The sequence below is a fragment of the Piliocolobus tephrosceles genome, chromosome 1, assembly GCF_002776525.5.
Source record: "Piliocolobus tephrosceles isolate RC106 chromosome 1, ASM277652v3, whole genome shotgun sequence".
Taxonomy (NCBI): domain Eukaryota; kingdom Metazoa; phylum Chordata; class Mammalia; order Primates; family Cercopithecidae; genus Piliocolobus; species Piliocolobus tephrosceles.
The window spans coordinates 111,156,416-111,176,325 of record NC_045434.1 but is presented as its reverse complement, the minus strand read 5'-3'; the positions used below and the strand labels follow the sequence as shown (position 1 = coordinate 111,176,325).

Genomic DNA, 19,910 nt, shown 5'->3' with positions numbered 1-19,910 from the left:
AGAGTAGCTTTCTCCTTAAGCCAAAGTGAGCCGATCTGAGACTTATATATAGAAAAATAGTCCTTTTTGGTCTTGGAGGGGTCTGTCACTGTTGCTTTGTTACCAAATAGGACCCGGGATAAAAAGGGGGAGGGCAGATAAGGGTTTTCCTGATTTATACCAATGTTAATATATCTCTGTTGCTGGAAAAGTTGGTGTTAAACTTGAAAGAATGGCCAAACCATGCCTGAGGGTTAGTGCAGTGTGTAACACGTGCTGCAGAAACATGAATGAAATGGGACACTGAGAGAGAGAATTATGTAGGAAGATAGCCAAATTTAGAGGTTGGAGCACACAGAGTCCTGTGCCAGTTCCACCTTTACCTCCCTGAAATCTGATCTTTAGTATAACCATAGGCCAAGACCTCTTTTCTTTAGGTTGATCTTTACAGGGATACCTAAGGGAGACTTTCCATGTGCACACTGAAAGGTAGCTGAATAAGGGCTGTGTTCAGGCTAAACTTGTATAAACTCATCTCATTAGAGCACAGAGCCCACAGTCCTCCCCAGAGGAGTGAGGAGGCTCTAGATGGTTCCAGTTATAACTGCTCTCCAGCATATGGAAAAACAGTTCTGCTATGAAACCTTCCAACCAGCTACTCACATAAAGACATCTCATTGTTTGCTCAGTGGTGCATTAAAGCTGAGGCTGCCTAAACTAGATAATATAATCACATACCAATTATCTTTATTATTTTTTTTTAAAGAAGCCCTTTAAAATAACCAAAAGAATTTCACACCTCACTTCCTGGAACTGGGTCTGTTTTGCAGTTGTATTCAGCTTGTGAAGTTATATAGTTAAAACTTGCTACTCGGTTTTCAGAAAAATTATTCTTAAAAATTATAATTAAAAATTCTTATTCTTGGGCCAGGTGTGGTGGCTCATGCCTGTAATGCTAGCACTTTGGGAGGCCAAAGCAGGAGGATCCTCTGAGCCCAGGAGTTTGAGGCCAGCCTGGGTAACACAGGGAGACCCTGTCTCTAAAAAATAAAAATAAATAAAAATTATTGTTTTTTTGAGACTGAGTTTCACTCTTGCCCATGCTAGAATGCAGTGGCGTGATCTCAGCTCACTGCCACCTCCATCCCCTGGGTTCAAGCGATCCTCTTGCCTCAGCCTCCTGAGTAGCTGGGATTATAGGTGCCCACCACCACTCCTGGCTGATTTTTGTATTTTTAGTACAGACGAGATTTCGCCATGTTGGCCAGGCTGGTCTCAAACTTCTGACCTCAGGTGATCCACCCACCTTGGCCTCCCAAAGTGCTAGGATTACAGGTGTGGGCCACGGAGCCTGGCCATAAAAAGTCTTAAGTGGAAAATTTTCTCTATTCATTGAGTATTGGATATTTTTTTCAACTTTATTAAGGTATAATTGACAGGTGAAAACTATGTATTTGGGCCAGGAGCAGTGGCTCACGTCTTTGGGAGGTTGAGGTGGGAAGATTGCTCGAAGCCAAGAGTTCAAGACCAGCCAGAGCAACATAATGAAATCCCCATCTTTTACAAAAAAGGAAAAAAAAAATCAACTGGGCATGGTGGCACATGACTGTTATCCTAGCCACTCAGGAGGCTGAGGCTGGAGGATTGCTTGAGCCCAGAAATTGGTTGCAGTGAGCTATGATCCTGCCACTTTACTCTAGTTGGGGTGACAGCAAGACTCTGTCTCTTAAAAAAAAAAAAAGTAGGCCGGGCGCAGTGGCTCAAACCTGTAATCCCAGCACTTTGGGAGGCCAAGACGGGCGGATCACGAGGTCAGGAGATCGAGACCATCCTGGCTAACACGGTGAAACCCCGTCTCTACTAAAGATACAAAAACTAGCTGGGCGAGGTGGCGGGCGCCTGTAGTCTCAGCTACTCGGGAGGCTGAGGCAGGAGAATGGCGTAAACCCGGGAGGCGGAGCTTGCAGTGAGCTGAGATCCGGCCACTGCACTCCAGTCCGGGTGACAGAGCAAGACTCCGCCTCAAAAAAAAAAAAAAAAAAGTATTCAAGGTGTACAGTTTGATATTTTGATGTATACATTGTGAAATTATTACCACAGTCAAGCTAGCTAATGTATCCATCACCTCATAGTTAACTTTGTGTGTATGTGTTGTATGTGATGAGAATACTTAGAATCTACTCTTAGCAAATTTCTAGTATACAATATGTTATAGTTAACTGTAGTTACTGTGCTGTTCATTAACTCTCCAGAACTTATTTATCTTATAACTCCAAACTGTACCCTTTAACCAACATTTCCTCATTTCTTCCGCCTTCCTGACTCCTGGTAAGAACCTTCTGCTTTTTCTTCTATGAGTTTGGCTTTTTTAGATTGCACATAAAAGTGAGATTATTTAATTGATTACTTTAAATAAATACCAACCATAACTTTGAAACCAAGATTCAGTAATCACGTATCATGTTACTTAAATCCAGAAGACTTCAATAAAAATAATAGCCTTACAAGAACTTTTGTTAGTCATAGTAGTCACAAAGGTGGTACCAGAAAGTAGAAATACATCAATGGTAATTTTTTTTTTTAACCCGAGGTTAAAAAATTTTTATTTTTATTTTATTTTTAATATTAATAATTAATAATTTGTAATATATTATTTTATTTTTAATTTTATTTTAACTTCAAATTTAATATAACTTTTTTTTTTGAGACAGGGTCTTGCTCTGTACACTGGCACAGTCACAGCTCACTGCAGCCTCGACCTCCCAAGCTCAAGTGATTCTTCCACCTCAGCCTCCCGAGTAGCTGGGACTACAAGTGCGCACCACCATTCCCCACTAATTTTTTTTATTTGTTGTAGAGCCAAGGGCTCACAATGTTGCTAGGGCTGGTCTCAAATTCCTGGGCTCAAGGGGTCCTCCCTCCTCAGCCTCCCAAAGTGCTTGGTTTATAAGTGTGAGCCACTGCACCTGGCCAAATATAACTCTTTTTCTGTTGGTAGAATTCAACTTTGCTAGATCTTTTAGACATAAGATGTAAGGTGACTTGGAAAGGGTGCTTTTTGAGTGGCACACCACAGATGAGAAAGGAATCTAATGGAATGTTTTTAGTTTAAAAGAAATTCTCTGATTGTGCTGAGTGTACATGTGTAAAAGAAATAGTCCTCCAGCACCATTCAGCACAGGATAAACCCCTTCAAAAAGCACATTTAAAGTATATTCTCTGTTGCATGTTTTAGAATACGGTAACTTCTCATGAAATAGCCAGCGAATTTCCCCAGTGACCAAAAGAGGAAAAAGAAAAACATCAGTGGTCAATTTAACTATACTAAACTAAAATTTTTGCTTAAACACAGGTGGAAATGATACAAATAGGGAATTCTGAATTAATTTCTTTTGTCCTACAAAAGTAGTCAAGATTAGATTGCCCATACGTTCTCCTCCTTACTCCATTCCCAAGAGACAATGGAAGTATATTCTAGAATGAAACATTTTGTTACCACAGTGTGTGGGCTCTGCTTTTACTGGACTCTCCCCACCCTTTCTAGGTCTATGGAGCAGTACTTCTCACTGGCAATTCGTTGGCAACTTAAAAACATTACATTTCTTTGTACATTACATTTTACTTTTCTGAAAATTAGTAAAGATTTTTGGAACTGAAAGAATTATTTTCCTTTACCAATGCTTACAAATGTTTATCTGGTATTATAAGCTCAGAAAGCTTATAGTGCAAAAGTAGACCATTCCAAGGTAACCTGACCCCTTGGAAATAAAGGAGAAAGCTGCCGTTTCCCCAGCCTGTTCCAAAAGAAGGAAAATAGAACTGGGCTTGTGGGTGGGCTTTTTGTTTTTGTTTTTGTTTTTTTTTTGCTTTTTGCTTTTTAAATCTCAGTGTTGGTAGCAAATTGCCTTAAGCAAATCACTTAACCCCAACCCCTGTTCTGTTTTCTCATTTGTGAAGCATATATGCAACATTCAAAGGATTCTGGAATGTTTTAAAAATGTAAATCCTCTATAAATTGTAAGCCACAGGTGTTGAGGCAAAGCACTTAAAGTCATATAAAGCTAGGCATTCAGGATCTTGGTGTCCACCCTACTAGTAAGTGTGGATTTCAAACTTCCTGTCCAGTCAACTTTAAAAATCTTCATCTAGTGCTGTCAGGTGGTGGTACCAGTGATGCTTGTTATTTGTATGCCAAAAGTTCAACAAAAATGGTTTGTAAACTATTTAGATCAGTGATATTCTAGCAGTGATATATATTGGCAAAATTTGTCAATATTTTCCTATACAAAATTTAAATTTTTTTTTTTTTTTTTTTTTGAGACAGTCGCGCTGTGTTGCCTAGGCTGGAGTGCAGTGGTGTGATCTTGGCTCACTGCAACCTCTGCCTCCCAGGTTCAAGCGATTCTCCTGCCTCAGCCTCCCGAGTAACTGAGACTACAGGCACATGCCACCATGCCCGGCTGATTTTTGTAATTTTAGTAGAGATGGGGTTTCACCATATTGATCAGGCTGGTCTCAAACTCCTGACCTTAGGTGATCCACTCCCGTCGACCTCCCAAAGTACTGGGATTACAGGCATGAGCCACCGCACCCGGCCTTGACAGCATTTTCTTTCCCTGAGCCTATACTAGTTGGTTCTTATACCCTATGAACCAATACAAAATGATTCCCAAGTGAAAAAAACAAGGTGCAGACTATATTATCATGCTACTTTTTGAGTAAGGGAGGGAAAATAATATGTATTTGCTTCCCACACTCCTAAAAAGAAACATAAAAAGGATAAACCAGAAACCAGTGAAAATGGGGAGGGACATGCAGAGTATCAGGGCTAGGAGTAGCAGTGAAACTTCTCTGAGTATACCTTTTAAAGTTTTGAGACATGTAAATGTTTTATATGTCAAAATCAAAGAGAAAAAAGGAAAACCTTTAAGTTGCTTACAAACACAAGGGAATGAACCCAAGTAAAATATAAAATCCTAACCTAATATATCAAATTGATTACTCAGTCACTCAGAAAATAGTACTTTGACTATACATCTTTATGAAATATGTTCTGAGGACGAAAAGAACTTCAATGAAACCTTGACACTTCACTCAGTAAATTTTGGTGCATGATAACATTAGTCTTGTCATTTTGAAACTATTTTCTATGCATTATAGAATAAATCAAATAAGTAAACATTTATTAGAGATGACATACAAATGGTAAAACTTTTTTTAAAAAAGGTAATATTAAATCTGAAGTAGAAATATCAATATGAACTCATAAGTAAAAGGATTGATTTCTCTCTCTACCAAAAGAACCTAGGAGTAGAGGCATCTCTAATAGCAATTATCACACCTCTTACTCCAGCTACTAGCTTCTAAATACTACCCCCTCCTAAAAGAAAGGCTCCTGAGAGAAATGGTTGAATCTGGATTTGGAGAAGAGGAAGAATAAGGTGAGCCTGGTATATCTTCTTTTGTTAAAACGAGTGGAAGGACTGTAATGGAATCATGTCAAAAGGACAGAAGAGCCAGCTTGAAGGAGGCTCCCACTGGCCCAATTTGAGACAATATGAGTATTCAGTGCAATTAATGTGTAATTAAGTGTAATCTGTTAAATACATAAAAATCTGAATGACAAAAGGAGAAGAGTTTTCTTTGTAAAAGAATGCCAGCTAATGTGAAAGGATTGATAGAAAAATACAAGTTGTGATTCTGTAACCTTCCCAATATAATTGGTTCAGGCAAGGATTATTAACATGGTAAGGTCATTAGGGAATAGGATATTAACATGATGGAAAAAAGTATCGCCCTACAAATTAACTTTTACTTGCAAAAGAGAAAATGTACCTTTCAAAGGAGAGATCTGATGGTCTCACTTTAACCAGGACTCAATCTTAGCATTGCTAATAGTGGAACAACCTGACATGTGCCTCCTGATAATAATGCAAGGTGAAATATACTACATAATCCAGGAAATTTTAACCTTTTTCTAATAAAACTTCAGAACTGAACTTCCAGTTTATTGGAAGGAAACCCTCTGAAAAATTCAAAACATGAGTGATTTTATGAGACAATTAATCTGGGTTCCTCAAAGAAAAGCCAGTATCACAAGGGGGTGGGGGACATTGGAGAGAGTGTTCTAGATTAGCAGAGGCTAAAGGAACCTAACAACCAACTGCATTTAATGAACCTTGAATCCATGCTGGGTTGGCAGGGTTGAGGAGACTGTTGGGATATAAAAAATATTCTTGAGAAAATTAGGGAAATTTGAATATAATCTGGACAGTCTGGATATACGAAGATATAGAATAATTGTTAATATTAAGTGTGATACGTCATCATGGTTCTGTAGGAGAATATTCTTATTCTTAGAAGATACATTCTGGGCCGGGCGCAGTGGCTCACGCCTGTAATCCCAGCACTTTGGGAGGCCGAGACGGGCGGATCACGAGGTCAGGAGATCGAGACCATCCTGACTAACACGGTGAAACCCTATCTCTACTAAAAATACAAAAATTAGGTGGGCGCGGTGGGGGGCGCCTGTAGTCCCAGCTACACGGGAGGCTGAGGCAGGAGAGTGGCGTGAACTCGGGGAGGCAGAGCTTGCAGTGAGTGGAGATCGCGCCACCGCACCGCACTCCATCCTGGGCGACAGAGCGAGACTCCATCTCAAAAAAAAAAAAGATACATTCTGAACAATTTATTGGTAATGTTCATGTTTGCAACCTTTATTTTTACAGGACCATGTGAAAGTATGCATATGTCTGTGTGTATATATACAGAGAAAAAAACCTATTATGGAAAATGGAAAGATTCATTCTAGGTGGAGAGTACAGGTGTTTATTATACTATGCTTTTATATTTTTTGTATGCTGAAAATGATTATAATAAAGTTGGAAAAGTAAACAAAGTACGACAGTGGTGCTAGCAAGTGGGGATGGAGGGTAGCAGGTGGGAGAGGAGACTTTAGTGTTATCACTAAAGTAGTGGGTATGTTCCAGGAACCAGGATTTCTTCAGTCACCTGTACTGAGTTTTTTTAAAACCTAGAATTGATTATAATTCAATGTTGGGAGAAACAGAGATGACTGGCATGTGTTTATATACTATTGGTGGTGGGACTGAGGAAAAGAGAAATATGGACAGGTCAGGCAACTGGGTAGGTAGTAGATAGCTAAACAGGTATTCAAACAGTCTGGATGTGTGTTACATTCTTTTGAAAATTGTGGTCAAAAGATTGGGAAGCCCTTTTCAGTCCTACTTATTGCCTTTTTTTTTTTAACCTCTTATTTTTATTTCTAGTTGACAGTTGCAGGCCTCGATCCTGCATATTGACTGGAGCACTTTGGGAGATAATAGTGAAGTGTTTTGTCTTATAGGAAGAGAGGGGAATAGCTCACAAGGGTCAAACTACTCTTTGGCAGAGTTTTTCAAGCTGTATGTTCCTTACCTTTTAAGTGACTCAGCAGTTTGGAGCCTGGTATTGCCTCACCTCTTCTTGCCGCCAGCATTGACAGAAGATCTAGTTGAGTCCTACTTTGAAAGGAGTATTGCTTCTGACTGTGGAATTGGATTCTAGCTGTGTGTGTGTTATATCCTGTTACTGTTGAGACACAGAGGCGGGAGTTGGGGGGGAAGATATGTGCTGAGATTAGTCAGCCTGCCCTCCCTCTCCCCCCAGAAACTCAGGCCCCATCTGGGGAGACTGAGAACTTAAGAAACTTGAGACAGGGAAGGAGAGCAGGGAGCCGCCAAAACCTGGTGAGTCTCAGAAGACTGGTTTCTGCACGTGGGAATGGAAGAAGTGACTGGAGGTGGCTGTGGATTCAACTCTGGCCTGAGATTGATGCCCTTGAGATAAGTTGTTTTTCGGTGGGTGTGTCTGGGAGCATTGTGTTGGGAAGGGAATTCCTTTCTTGAGGAAACTTTTTTTTACTTTAGGTGAAAGGTATTCGGACATGTGTATTTCTTGTACCAAGGAGTGGGTTTTTATTTATAACTGTTTCTTTGGGTTCATCTGAAATGGGAATCAGACTGGTAAATATCAAGAAAAACTGGGCAGGGTGGTATGGGCTTATAGTCCCAGCTACTCAGGAGGTGAGAAGATTGTTTGAGCCCAGCAGTTTGCAGCCAGCCTGGCAAACATAGTGAGACCCTGTCTCTTTAAAAAGAGAGAGCGAGAGTAAGGAAGTAAAGGTGTTACACCTGTTTTCGCTGTCTGCCATATCCTCTTCCTTTCCTCTGAAAAAGGAGTGGGTGAGGGTAGAATCTGTAGAAGAAAGAATAATTTAACCAGAAAATATGTGTGAAAGAGGGATTAGAAAAGATGTAGGAATCGAAAAGTGTTTTAACACACTATGCTTAGTAATGATGAGCTTGTTAAAATTTCTAGTTTTTTATTGTTACTTTTTTTTTTGCTCAGTTGCTAAGAAATATGCTGACCATAATTTCTAAACAGAAAAATCTCTACACACAATATGCTAGGAGAGACAATGGGACAGAATATATAAATTTAGGAATGTCCCAGAGAATCAGTAGTGTACCAAAAGAGGGATACTAGCCTTTCAAATAATTCTCTGCAGTAAGAAAGACTGCTTTGCTTACTTCTACGTTACACTTTCTTCATGATTTGTTTTCTTAGTAATTGCTGTCTATCTTTGAATCTAGTTCTTTACCCTTAGGAAGAAACCTTTCTGAGGAAATTAAAAGCTATTAGATTGGCATTTGAAATAACAAATTTGACAAGATGTCTAAGTCAAACCTAGGTTAAACAATATCCAGATAAGGCTATGAAGACTATAATATCTGGCATGTTCCTCATGGAGCAGTGAAATTCCATGGCAAAGCCACTTATGTTACTATACTGTGGGTCAAAACATGTCTGCAGATTTTAAGGGACCATGTTTCCTTGCATAGAACTTTCCTGGAGTAGCACTGGATACTTAGTTGGTGCCTAGCAAATGTGATGATTAAAGAATATAATGCACCACAGATATTATCCTGATCACCATTTCTTGGCTAAAATGTTGTAGTGGAATTCTGGTAGCTGTTAATTCTTTCTCATTCAGGAGATAGCAGGCAAAACTGGGTGGGCCCTGGGAAGGAGTGTAGCTGGGCTATTTAACTTCTAAGAATATAGGATGTGTGTTTGTGAAAGTAAACTCAGCTTCTAATGGTAAAAATATATATATATCAATTAGGATCAACTAAATAGATAGCATACGATTTTTCTTCTCTTGAGGTGTGTAACTTTTTTGGATTGTGTCTGCTACCCTTTCCTTGGTAAGGTCTGCACAATTCTTTCAGCTCACTTTGTCAGCAGACTTCCCACTAGGTAGTGGATATACCCCAAATTATTTGTTTGGTAGAGCTTTTCTTTACCATTCTCAGTATCAAATGGAAGAAAGTCAACCATTGTACCTGCTAAGCTATTTGAAGAGGTGCTTTAAATAGCATGTTAAACTGGCCTGATATTTAATTGGGTTTTTAAGACGCAGCAAGTAGACTTCTGTATTTGGGTGTGCTATTTGAAGAATGGGTCAATCTGACCTTCTAGCCTTTCATAAATATGCTCTTAGTGTAAGAATGGAACACTGGTGTGCTTGTTCAGTTGTGGGTAAGGCTGTTTACGGGGTGGTGAGTGCTCAAGCATAACATCGTTCTTTAACATAAGACTTTTTACTTAAAGATACTTTCTGCATTTCAACCACTTTATTTCCTTTCCATTCCTTCTCTTCCCAATCCTACTTTTTATTTAGGTGTGGTATTCCTTGTAGATGGTAGATTTGAAGAAAGATGAAAGCACAGCAATTAAGATTTAATGTTTGGAAGAAATTATAATGATAGGAATTAATAGAAACAGAACAGCTTTGTAGTCTTTTCGTCTTGCCCAGATTATCATATTTGCCTTAAATGCAGTGAGTCCAACCCAATCAGAAGGCTGTTGTTGAGATCTGGAGACAAAACTTGTGATATCCAAAAGTTGCTTTTGGCAGCAGTGTTTATATTTACAGTGTGAGGGTGAACAATGCTCCAGGAGGTAGTTCACCAAGAGAAAACAGAGCTAGTAGATGTGAAGATAACCAGTGGAGCTAACAGGTCTGGAGGAAACTGTCAGAGCAGAGGTATTCCACAGCATCAATTGTAACACAGATTCTCTTCAGCATGTAATTTGGGGTGTAAGAGAAGACCAGGTATTCATGCATCTTTGTATTGCTGGGACACCTTATAAGTGGTGAGAATGTCAAACAGCTGCAAGAATACACAACTCATTCATCCTTGCCATGGCTTGAGTTAACATTCTACCCACTTCAAATACGGACCATATTCATTTTTTGAGAGATGGGGAGGTAGGGGCACTGCACTGGTTAGTAAGCTGCTAAGCTGCTTGCAACATAGTCCAGTATTTTTAGATGGGAAGGATTTTGCTTAGCTTTAGGCTACTGATGAGCTTTATTAATATAAGGGGAAATTATGACTATTCAGTTTTTAAGTTGCTGAAGAAAAACATTTCTCTCTTGCCACAGCCACCTCTCTATCTAAAAAACTGCAAGCGTTATTGCAGTTCCCTCCCCCACCCTCACCCTCCATGTACCTGGTATCTGGGAACATGCCCAGAACCCTTTGAAAAAAGGCGAACAGAGGAAGGAATCATAGCAGAGGGGAGAGCAGCTTCCGAATAGAATAGTCTGCATTATGCCGGCAGCAGGGAGGCTGGTGGAGGAAGGGCTGCCTCTGGAGAGTGTTAAGAGGGTTTGATGGTCTCGTGACTGTATTTTTTGCCATCACCAAAATAACAGCATATTGAATTGGAAGTCATTACCTTGGTCCTGGATTAATTTCTTCAGTGAAACTAGCTTTGCTGACAGCAGAAATCATGTGAACATGCAGTGAGGAATCCTATCTAGAAGGGCAAATGCTGACCTGTGGCCACCTCAATGAGTATATATATATTTTTTGGAAAGATAGTTGTGCTTTTGATGTTTAAGCTATTTGTCGTTAAAATTTTAGCACCTAAACTAAAAAAGCTGCTTTGGATATATAAAGGTATTTGTTAAGCTCTGGTGCAGTATATGTGGTTTGACTTGAGTCTTTATTTACTTTTTTATTTATCTTTGAAACTTGATTGATTTATTTTACACAAGAAAGTATTTTTTTCTTCCTTTCCTTTTTTGAATCCTAATTGTGTGGAAACATAAGAAAGGATTTTGAAAGGATCACTCCTTCTACAGATATTCATTGAATGCCTTCCCACATGTTTAAGACCCTGGGCTAAGTGCCAGCATAGGTAGCTCATTCCCTTCCATGCCTTTAGGATCTGTCCTTAGATTTAATTAAACAGGATCTGTCCTCTGTCACCTCCTTATTTCACAGAGTAGGCTAAAGAAAAAAACTTGCCCAGCTGGATACTGAACTAGGATAAGTTTTAAATAGAAGTACCCCGAGGGTTTTATCTTAGGCCTACTACTCATAGTATCCATGGCTGTTACTACATGGCTGGTCTCTGCTTTCATTCTTGCTGTAAACCATGCTAGCTAGAAAGTTGCAAACACAAACCTGTGTTCCCTTAATTACTGCCTTATTACCTGTGGAGTCCTGCTAATTCCGTTTTCAATTTGTTTATATTAGCTGCTTATGCCTAGGCTGCCCACTTAAACCTGATTCCTACACTGCAATCTGGTGCTCGCCTAGCTGAAGGGTACATGTGAAAGAGGAGGTGAAGCTTTTGTAGCTGTAACTAACGGGTAGTTTACTGTTCCTGGCTTTAAGGCTATAACCATGTTGCCAGTATTATACAGAGAAGATTTTAATCTGTAGTCATTTACACTTCCCGAGTATTTGCTAAAGACTTAGCTTAATGGATTCTCTATGGGAACCTTTTCAGATTTAGTCAGATTGTGGACCGAACCTCAGTTCACATTCTCAAACCATCCTGCTTATTTCAGGATGGTGAAGTTTATTTTATTTTGAAGAAAGGGTTTATCAGAGTTTAAACAGGAGTTCAGGAGGAAGGTTTAAACCATATAATAAAAGTGTTACACACTTTATAAATCTATAAATAGTATCAGTTGCAAGCTATTTGCTATTGATTAGAGCCAGTTTTCCAAGTATTCTTCAAATAATTATCTGGTTCTGACTTATTTCATTTAAGGAAGTTTGTTTGTTTTTGTTGTTGTTGTCGTCGTTATTGTTTGAGATCGAGTCTTGCTCTGTCACCCAGGCTGGAGTGCAGTGGCACGATCTCAGCTTACTGCAACCACCGCCTCCCAGGTTCAAGCAATTCCCTGCCTCAGCCTCCCAAGTAGCTGGGATTACAGGTGCCTGCCACCAAGCCCAGCTAATTTTTGTATTTTTAGTAGAGACGGGGTTTCACCATCTCGGCCAAGCTGGTCTCCATCTCCTGACCTCGTGATCTACCCGCCTTGACCTCCCAAAGTGCTGGGATTATAGGCGTGAGCCACCGCGCCTGGCCCATTTAAGGAAGTTTTTAATGCAAAGTTTACCAAGTCCTTATTTTCTCTTTCCTTCAAATTAGTCCTAATGAGTTAGATTTTACTATAGTGTGTGTGGGTTTTTCAATTTCTCTTTATAATTATATTCTGGTGTTTTAAACTTTTACTACAATAGAAGGTTTTGGAGATACTACATTGGCTTTGTGAAGTATAGACATATGGTTGGGCTCTGAGTATTGGCACCCTAATGCCCATCACCATTTCTAGGCATCTCTGTAATTCTTTCAGAAAGCAAGACCATTGCCAACTTTAGGAATGTGCTACAAGAGAATGTTCTGAAAACAAAAACCAAAAAAACCCCAATAGCACTATGAGATTCTGTTTTCTGAAAGATTTGGGAAGAAGGGTTAAAGAGTTTAATCTGTCAGGGTTATAAGAGGGAAAAAAAAACTTGATAGAATGTGAGAAAGATTTGTAAAATTGGACAAATACTAAAAGAAGTTGGGTCTTAACCTTAGCCCCGCCTCCCAAATCCTGCAGAAACAATTGGGAGGAGACAGTGATTGACGTTTTGGGAGCCTTGGCCTTCCCCCATTTCTGATGGGAAAGTTGCTGGCCTTGTAGGAGCCATGTGATAACACTGGCTTTTAGGAAAGGCAATGTATAACCTTACAAAAAGAAAACATTTCACTGATTTTCCTTACAAGTTTTCAACTTTTTGTCTTCCTTTTATATAGCAAATCCAGTTTGCTGATGACATGCAGGAATTCACCAAATTCCCCACCAAAACTGGCCGAAGATCTTTGTCTCGCTCTATTTCACAGTCCTCCACTGACAGCTACAGTTCAGGTAGGTGTGAATGAACTCTATGTCCTCTCTAATCTCTCTTCCCTGTTTGCTACCAGTGGTGTTCACTTAGCAATCTGAAAATACTTCATGTTATGACTGCCCACCTTTGTGCTGAAAAGTCTTAGTGGCTGGGCACTGGGAATGTTCTGCAGCCAGGCAAGTAGCTGGGGAAGCTTCTGTCGACTCGAGACTTTCTTTCCCCTGGCTGTCTATGTGTGTGGTCTGTGGCCGGTGGCCAGTTGGTAGGACTGGGCTAGTTCCCATTCCCACATTGATCCACCCGCATTTCAAAGGGAAGAAATCAATGCTATTTTGGCTGACAGAATTGGCCTTAAAAAAGAAGTGCATTTTGAAGCACGATTTCTTTGTATGAAATATATCCCGCCACCTATCTCTTTCTTTCTTGTCCCCAAGACTGCTTAGATTGTAACAATAAAATTAGTATCTAGGCTTCTTTTATTTATTAGGTTATTCCTTCTGTTGAAATATCCTCCCTGTTAGCCTCTGGAGTAGGAAAGATTCAGACTATTATAATGTGACTCCAGCTCTGTTTCTTTGTAGTTCTCTCCTCCTGTCTTAACTCTCTATAAATAAAGTCTTTTTGTGTTTCGTGTTGTGTCCTTCCCAACTACAGAGTATGTATTAGAAAATTAGCATGGAAAAGAATATAGAATCTTGGCAGCTGAATATAGGAGAAAACATTAGGGACATCTAATGGGGCATCCAATACAACTTTGTTGTTGTTTAAGTGAAGACTCATTGTTAAAAGCTTAAGAGGTTACAGATTGCTATTAATGTCAGCAGAGATATTGGTCCCAAAAGCCATTCATTGTCCTTTGCCAGAATACCTTTTACATTGTATTACTAACATTAAGGATTAACATAAATGAAAAGCCATTATATGTGATCTTGGAGTGACAGATAAAAAGTGGTGTGTGACAAGCAGGCTAATTGTAGCCAAGAAAGAAGAAAAATTAATTGTGAAAAATTGAGTTATGAGAGGAAGAACGATAAAACGACTGAAGAAGGCTTTTAAAAAGTCTTCAAAGATCTTGATGGCCATGTTACAGAAATGTATTTAGAGCCTTTTAAAAAGCTTAGTGATACGGTCAAATTGTCATCATGGGGAAGATAAGCTTTAGTAGTATTCGTGTTAGCTGGACCGGAGGAGGACCTGTATATAGAAGTCAGTCAGTGAGAGAGTCCAGGTATACTAGAAACTGTGATGAGGAAAATACTCAATTCAGAGAGGAAAAAAGTGATTTGAGAGGTAAGGAATGATTGTTGTATATCCTCTTGCATATCTGTCGGATAAGTGGTATTTTTGGCTCTTATGTGAAACCGCTTTTTAAGTTGGTCATTTTGACAGACTTTCCCAGGGCTATCAATAGAACCAGAGCTGCTTGCCTTTTGTGCCATTTCTTTCTTTCTCTATTTCTTGAGCACAACTTAGTGTAAAATCCCTTGTAAGACTATCTAATCACTTTTGTCTATATCCATGGTTCTCAAAGCATGGTCCTCTGACTATAGCATCAGCAACACCTGGTAACTTGTTGAAAATACTAATTCTTAAGTGCCACCCCATACCTGCCAAATGGGAAACTGGCCATGGGGTCTAGCAATATATGTTTTAACAAACCTTCCATGTGATCCTGACAGATGCTTGAATTTGAGAACCAGTAATCTACAGAAATACCGTTCCTTATCTGCCCTAAATTGTTCTTCTGTTTTTGCCAGGTCTGGTTCCAATCTAGATGGGACCAGGTATCTCTATTAGCTGGGATTACTATAGCTGGTACAGGTTTAGAATCAGTGGTCCCTTATCACAGGCACTAATGGGATAATATTGTTAGGGTGGGTGAAAGAGCTGCAACACAGAAGCATCCACAACATTTTCATTCATACCACCAAGTAGAACCTAGAGGAGCAGAAGTTGGAGGGTTATAAAAGGTAACTCCAATTAACAGTGTTCCCTTGACTTAAATGAAAGTCCCTTGGGGACTGCGCTCTGTAGAGTTGGGGCCACTGAGGTTTTTCTATCCTTGTTTTTTTCTTTCCTGGCTCTAGCTGCATCCTACACAGATAGCTCTGATGACGAGGTTTCTCCCCGAGAGAAGCAGCAAACCAACTCCAAGGGCAGCAGCAATTTCTGTGTGAAGAACATCAAGCAGGCAGAATTTGGACGCCGGGAGATTGAGATTGCAGAGCAAGGTAAAGAAAGGGAGTGGTTTAGGGGAAGAGAAACGACCCTCTTGTTGGCCATCAGAATCCACAAACAACTTAAGACTTGAAAGCTGACTTGAAAGTATACTGGGAAGAAAGTAGTATGGGCTTCCGGATAAACTTCTCTCTCTATGGAACTTGAGTCTCAGGATTCTTGTTCTCTCTTCCTTCTGTTCTCAGCATGTGGTGATGACACACAGAGTAGTTTCTGTTTTCCTCCACACCCCACCCCACCACCGTATTCAAAGATCTACATGGCAGAATTGGCAAGTCCTAGATCACTACTTGGTGGTTGGTTATATGGGATCTTACTATAGCTGCCAATGCCAGAGACCCAGATTGCCCAGAAATAGCTGATGAGGAAGGGTTTTAAGCTAAGGATGTGGTGACCTAGCGTCTTGTTTGGTCCTGAGCACCCTCTGCTGGAGCAGAGTAAAAGTGACTGACAAACAGTTAAATCTTGGTTTCCCTACCCCAGCCACTCCCAGTAAGGTCCTCTTTACTCTTGTGTTGTTTACACATTGAAGGCATGTTCTTTACTGAGAGAGAGTAGAGAAACCAAACAGACTGACAGGATACGGTAAGACAGCATAGAAAAACAGAAGTTAGTGATTTCAGCTGAGGGTACAGTCTTTCTGGTCTGATGACTTTATATATAGGGATCTATTAGCCAATGCCTTAACTACTTTCCTCTCTTCCCAAATGGATAATGAGACTTACCCTTCATTTTAATCAGTTTTAAGGATTTACTTCATTCTCTGTTCAGTCCTCTGTGTATAAAGCTGAAGCAGTAGAGGAAGAGAGAAACTCCAAGTGGTTGCATGACCGCTCTCCACTATTACTGTGCTGTTGAAGCTGCCAGTCATCATGAAAATAGGCTTAAAGTTTTTCTGTCTCATCTCACTGTATCTCAACAGATCCAGACCAGCCCTGGGGCAGGAACTGATGATACTGCTAGTGCAGACCTAGCTCAAATCCTCTGTTCTTTCACAGACATGTCTGCTCTGATTTCACTCAGGAAACGTGCTCAGGGGGAGAAGCCCTTGGCTGGTGCTAAAATAGTGGGCTGTACACACATCACAGCCCAGACAGCGGTGAGTTTGTTGGAAGAAAAGAGGGACTTCTGATAAGGGGAAGAAAGAAATCAGTTTTTTTTTTTGTTTCACTTTTCCTTCCTAATTCACCAACCTCCAAATGCTAACTATTAGTAGGATCTCCCTGTTACACAATAATGGGGTTTTCCAGGTTTTTTTTTTTGTATGTATAAACCCACTTTCAGCAAACTTGACCTAGGAAAGTCTAGATTTGCAAATATATGATTGTTATAAAATGTTATTAAGACTTTTAGAAACCTACGTTTTATGTAAAGTTAAACACCAGTGCACCACATGGCTGCAGTACACCCCTTTGTAACTTCCCAGTGTAGCGCCTGTTGGTGCAGAGTTGATAGGTATTGTTATCTTGCTGAGGCTTGCTCTCCACTCCTGGGGGGCCCTTCTCTTCCTCACCCTGTCTTCCTGTACCTCTACACAGGTGTTGATTGAGACACTCTGTGCTCTGGGGGCTCAGTGCCGCTGGTCTGCTTGTAACATCTACTCAACTCAGAATGAAGTAGCTGCAGCACTGGCTGAGGCTGGTAAGTTCAGTTTTTGTTTTTGTTTTTTTTACCAAATTTGCCCCAAAATAGTTATCCAAACATATAACTTTTATGTATCAAAATTGTCATTACAATGTCATATATGTCTAGAGGCTGTAAAATTGGTGATGATAAAAACCTCAACAGGAAGAATGTGGATAATAAAATTAAGATGTATATCCATGGTGGAATATTATGTAGTCATTAAAAATGACCTTTGAAAATAATCTAATGGCATGGGGACATGCACAGTTCTGGTGTTGGTTGAACAAGGAAGAATGTTAAACTGTATACGTGCCATCAGTTTTGTGAGAGAGCACAAGTAGGAAGTACCTTTTATATTGATAGTGCATTAAATAATTTGGTATTCAGTATGGCATTGAATATATGAGCTATTCATGAGTTTAATTAAACAAAATAATTTTTTATTATTCAGGCCAGGCCTGGTGGCCCATGCCTGTAATCCCAGCACTTTGGGAGGACGAGGCGGGCAGATCACTTGAGGCCAGGAGTTTAAGACCAGCCTGGCCAACATGCTAAAACCCCACCTATACTGAAAATACAAAAGTTAGCCGGGAATGGTGGTGTGCGCCTGTAATTTCAGCTACTCAGGAGGCTGAGGTAGGAGAATCACTTGAACCCGGGAGGTAGAGACTGCAGTGATCCGAGATCATGCCACTGCACTGCAGCCTGGGCGACAGAGTGAAACTCCATCTCAAAAATTAATAACAATAATAGTAATAATAATTTTTATTATTCAAATGTTCAGAAGAAAATCACCGTGAAGTTTCTTTGAGGACCTCTCATCTTTCTCCCCCCCCCCCCTTTCTCTTTCTCTTTCTCTTTCTCTTTCTTTCTCAAGATGGAGTCTTACTCTGTTGCCCAGGCTGGAGTGCAGTGGTGCAGTCTTGGCTAACTGCAACCCCTGCCTCCTGGATTCAAGTGATTCTCGTGCCTCAGCCTCCTGAGTAGCTGGGATTGCAGATGCACGCCACCACACCCAGCTAATTTTTGTGTTTGTAGTAGACATGGGGTTTCACCATGTTGGCCAGGCTGGTCTCGAACTCCTGACCTCAAGTGATCTGCCTGCCTTGGCCTCCCAAAGTGCTGGGATTACAGGCATGAGACACTGCACCCAGCCGGACCTCTCCTCTTTCTAAGAACCTCAGAAAGTAACTTTATAATACTTTTGGGGTTTTTTGTTTATTCTTTTCTAATAAGTGTTTACTGCAAAAAATTTAGGAAGTTCCCAAAAAACCTACAATCCCACTACATAGAGTATTTGATGAATTTTTTTCTTTTTCCTTTTTTCTACTTTACATGGATGAAATAAATTCTAATATGTATACAGTTTTATAACCTAAATATAGTATTTTCAGACGTAGTTTTCCATGTCACTGAAAAGTTTGACAGCATCATTTGTAATACTCATTCATATGGCTGTGTGATTTTACTTCACTATTTTCCTAATGGTGAACATTTAGATTGTTTCAAGATGTTTACTAATATCAGTAATGCTCCAGTTAACAATTTTGTATTAATTCCCACTTCATTTTATCTCCTTCTCAGTATAAAATTACCCCAAAGAAAGGAACACTTTAAGGTTCCAAAATACTTTTAAAACAAAAATTCTTTAATTTCTTAACATAATTAATTTCTGAAGCAAAAGTGATTCTTTGACTTTTGGCTCTAATATTTTCCTTTCTGAAATTGTTTCTTTTGCCTTTTTCTCTTCACATGGATCTCAGAAAGTGATTTGGTACAGGACATTCCTCAAAGGAGGCGGGCAGCTGATTCATTTCTGTCTCTACAGGAGTTGCAGTGTTCGCTTGGAAGGGCGAGTCAGAAGATGACTTCTGGTGGTGTATTGACCGCTGTGTGAACATGGATGGGTGGCAGGCCAACATGGTAATAATGCTTATACATCCTACACTTTGACAATAGATTTATTTCCTTTTTTTCCCTCAAAGCATGGTTCCCTAAATATGTTTTGGATGTTTGGTGTTATGCACTGACTTTGTTGCTAAAGTGTTTAGCTTGATACCTATTCAGAATGGGTCTGAGTACTGAATGGAAAGGTGGGGGAAGGGTAAGACTAGCTGAACACATGGCTCAGACACACCAGAACGAAATAGTGGTGCTTCTTTGGAGTAGGATTCTGCTTTCTTTCCTTCTGCCCCAGTTCTCTTTTTGTATTCAAAGGGGCTATATATTTCAAGACTCTAGACTAAAAATGAGTCTGTGATTGGCTTAATACTCATCACTGTAGCCTAAAACAAACCAAGGAATCCTTTTAACCATTTTACACCAACAAATTTGACTGTATTTCCACTATCTAAGCCTGCTCTAAGGAGCTCTGAGGAGTGCTCTTCCAAAACATACAGGGCTCTCTTATTAGTACAGAAAGTGGGTTCAAAGTTCCCCCCAGCCCTAGCAGCCTGAATGCCCATAGAAGTCTTCTGGCTGTTCTATAGATCCTGGATGATGGGGGAGACTTAACCCACTGGGTTTATAAGAAGTATCCAAACGTGTTTAAGAAGATCCGAGGCATTGTGGAAGAGAGCGTGACTGGTGTTCACAGGTAACAGATTCTGGAGTAGCTGCCCCTTGTGTCCTTGCCTCAGCAAACTCTTCTGGTCTCTGTTAGGCTTTAGGACTGTGTTTCAGACTTATAACTAAATGGGAATATCTTCATCAGATAAAACTTTTGAGTTTTTACTTTTGAAAAATCAAGTTGATCCTAGAAGGAAGTTATTTCAGGTTCTAGTTCATACATTTTTCTCT

At 39.9% G+C, this 19,910-nt stretch overlaps 1 protein-coding gene across 1 annotated transcript in view; it reads left to right on the top strand.

Annotated features, from left to right (window-relative positions):
• Window positions 1–19,910, top strand: part of AHCYL1 (adenosylhomocysteinase like 1) — a 40,690-nt gene that overhangs the window by 12,713 nt on the left and 8,067 nt on the right. The window contains exons 2-7 of the mRNA XM_023232515.1: window positions 13,156–13,267; window positions 15,335–15,478; window positions 16,484–16,584; window positions 17,024–17,126; window positions 18,940–19,034; window positions 19,601–19,707. Of these exons, the coding sequence (XP_023088283.1) occupies window positions 13,156–13,267; window positions 15,335–15,478; window positions 16,484–16,584; window positions 17,024–17,126; window positions 18,940–19,034; window positions 19,601–19,707 (662 nt within the window). The remainder of the gene's footprint in view (window positions 1–13,155; window positions 13,268–15,334; window positions 15,479–16,483; window positions 16,585–17,023; window positions 17,127–18,939; window positions 19,035–19,600; window positions 19,708–19,910) is intronic.